This window comes from Condylura cristata, unplaced genomic scaffold (assembly GCF_000260355.1).
Source record: "Condylura cristata isolate star-nosed mole 26May11 unplaced genomic scaffold, ConCri1.0 scaffold00002, whole genome shotgun sequence".
NCBI classification, from domain to species: Eukaryota; Metazoa; Chordata; class Mammalia; order Eulipotyphla; family Talpidae; genus Condylura; species Condylura cristata.
The window spans coordinates 1,071,736-1,072,384 of NW_004567103.1; the positions used below are offsets into that span (position 1 = coordinate 1,071,736).

General features: G+C 74.4%; 1 protein-coding gene across 1 annotated transcript in view; it reads right to left on the reverse strand.

Moving 5' to 3' along the window:
* Nucleotides 1–6: 6 nt before the first annotated feature.
* AGAP1 (ArfGAP with GTPase domain, ankyrin repeat and PH domain 1) overlaps nt 7–649 on the reverse strand; it is a 252,155-nt gene continuing 251,512 nt past the window's right edge. Inside the window, exon 25 of the mRNA XM_012725166.1 lies at nt 7–230. Within this exon, the coding sequence (XP_012580620.1) occupies nt 27–230 (204 nt within the window). The 3' untranslated portion in view covers nt 7–26. The remainder of the gene's footprint in view (nt 231–649) is intronic.

Genomic DNA, 649 nt, shown 5'->3' on the forward strand with positions numbered 1-649 from the left:
GGCGCTGGCGCGGCGGAGGGCGCGGCTCAGATGATGGTGGGCACCCGGCCGCCGCTGTTGTTCCGGTTATTGTTCTTCCGGGACAGGTTGGGCGTCGCCATGAGCACGAAGCGCTCGTCGGGGCAGCCGTACTGCAGCAGCACGTCCACGCACTCCTGGCTGGCCGCCTGGCGCGCGTAGGCCAGCGCCGTGTTCCCGTGCGCGTCCCGCGCCATCACGTCCACGCCGTACTGCGGAGGCAACAGAGTGCGTGAGGGGCCGCTCTCGGCCGCCCCCTGCGTGGGCCGGGTCCACGGCCACCCGTGACCGGGCAGGTGAGGCCGCCCGGGCCCGCGACACAAGCTGGGCTTTTGCCTCCGGGCAGGGCGAACCCCCGCGGCCGGCTCCTCCTGACCGCGGGCGGCTCCTCCTGACCGCGGCCGGCTCGCTCCTGACCGCGGCTGGCTCGCTCCTGACCGCGGCCGGCTCCTCCTGACCCGCTCGCAGGCCCGGGGGTTAAGCCAGAAACCACTGGCTCTCAGCCCGCCCTCCTCACGTGGGGAGACGACGGGCACGGACGCGCCACCTGTGCCGGCCTCCCCAGGTGACCTTGCTGCGTCCTGCGGCGTGGCGTCCCCCAGGCTGCCCGCGGCTAGCCGCGCAGGGCGAA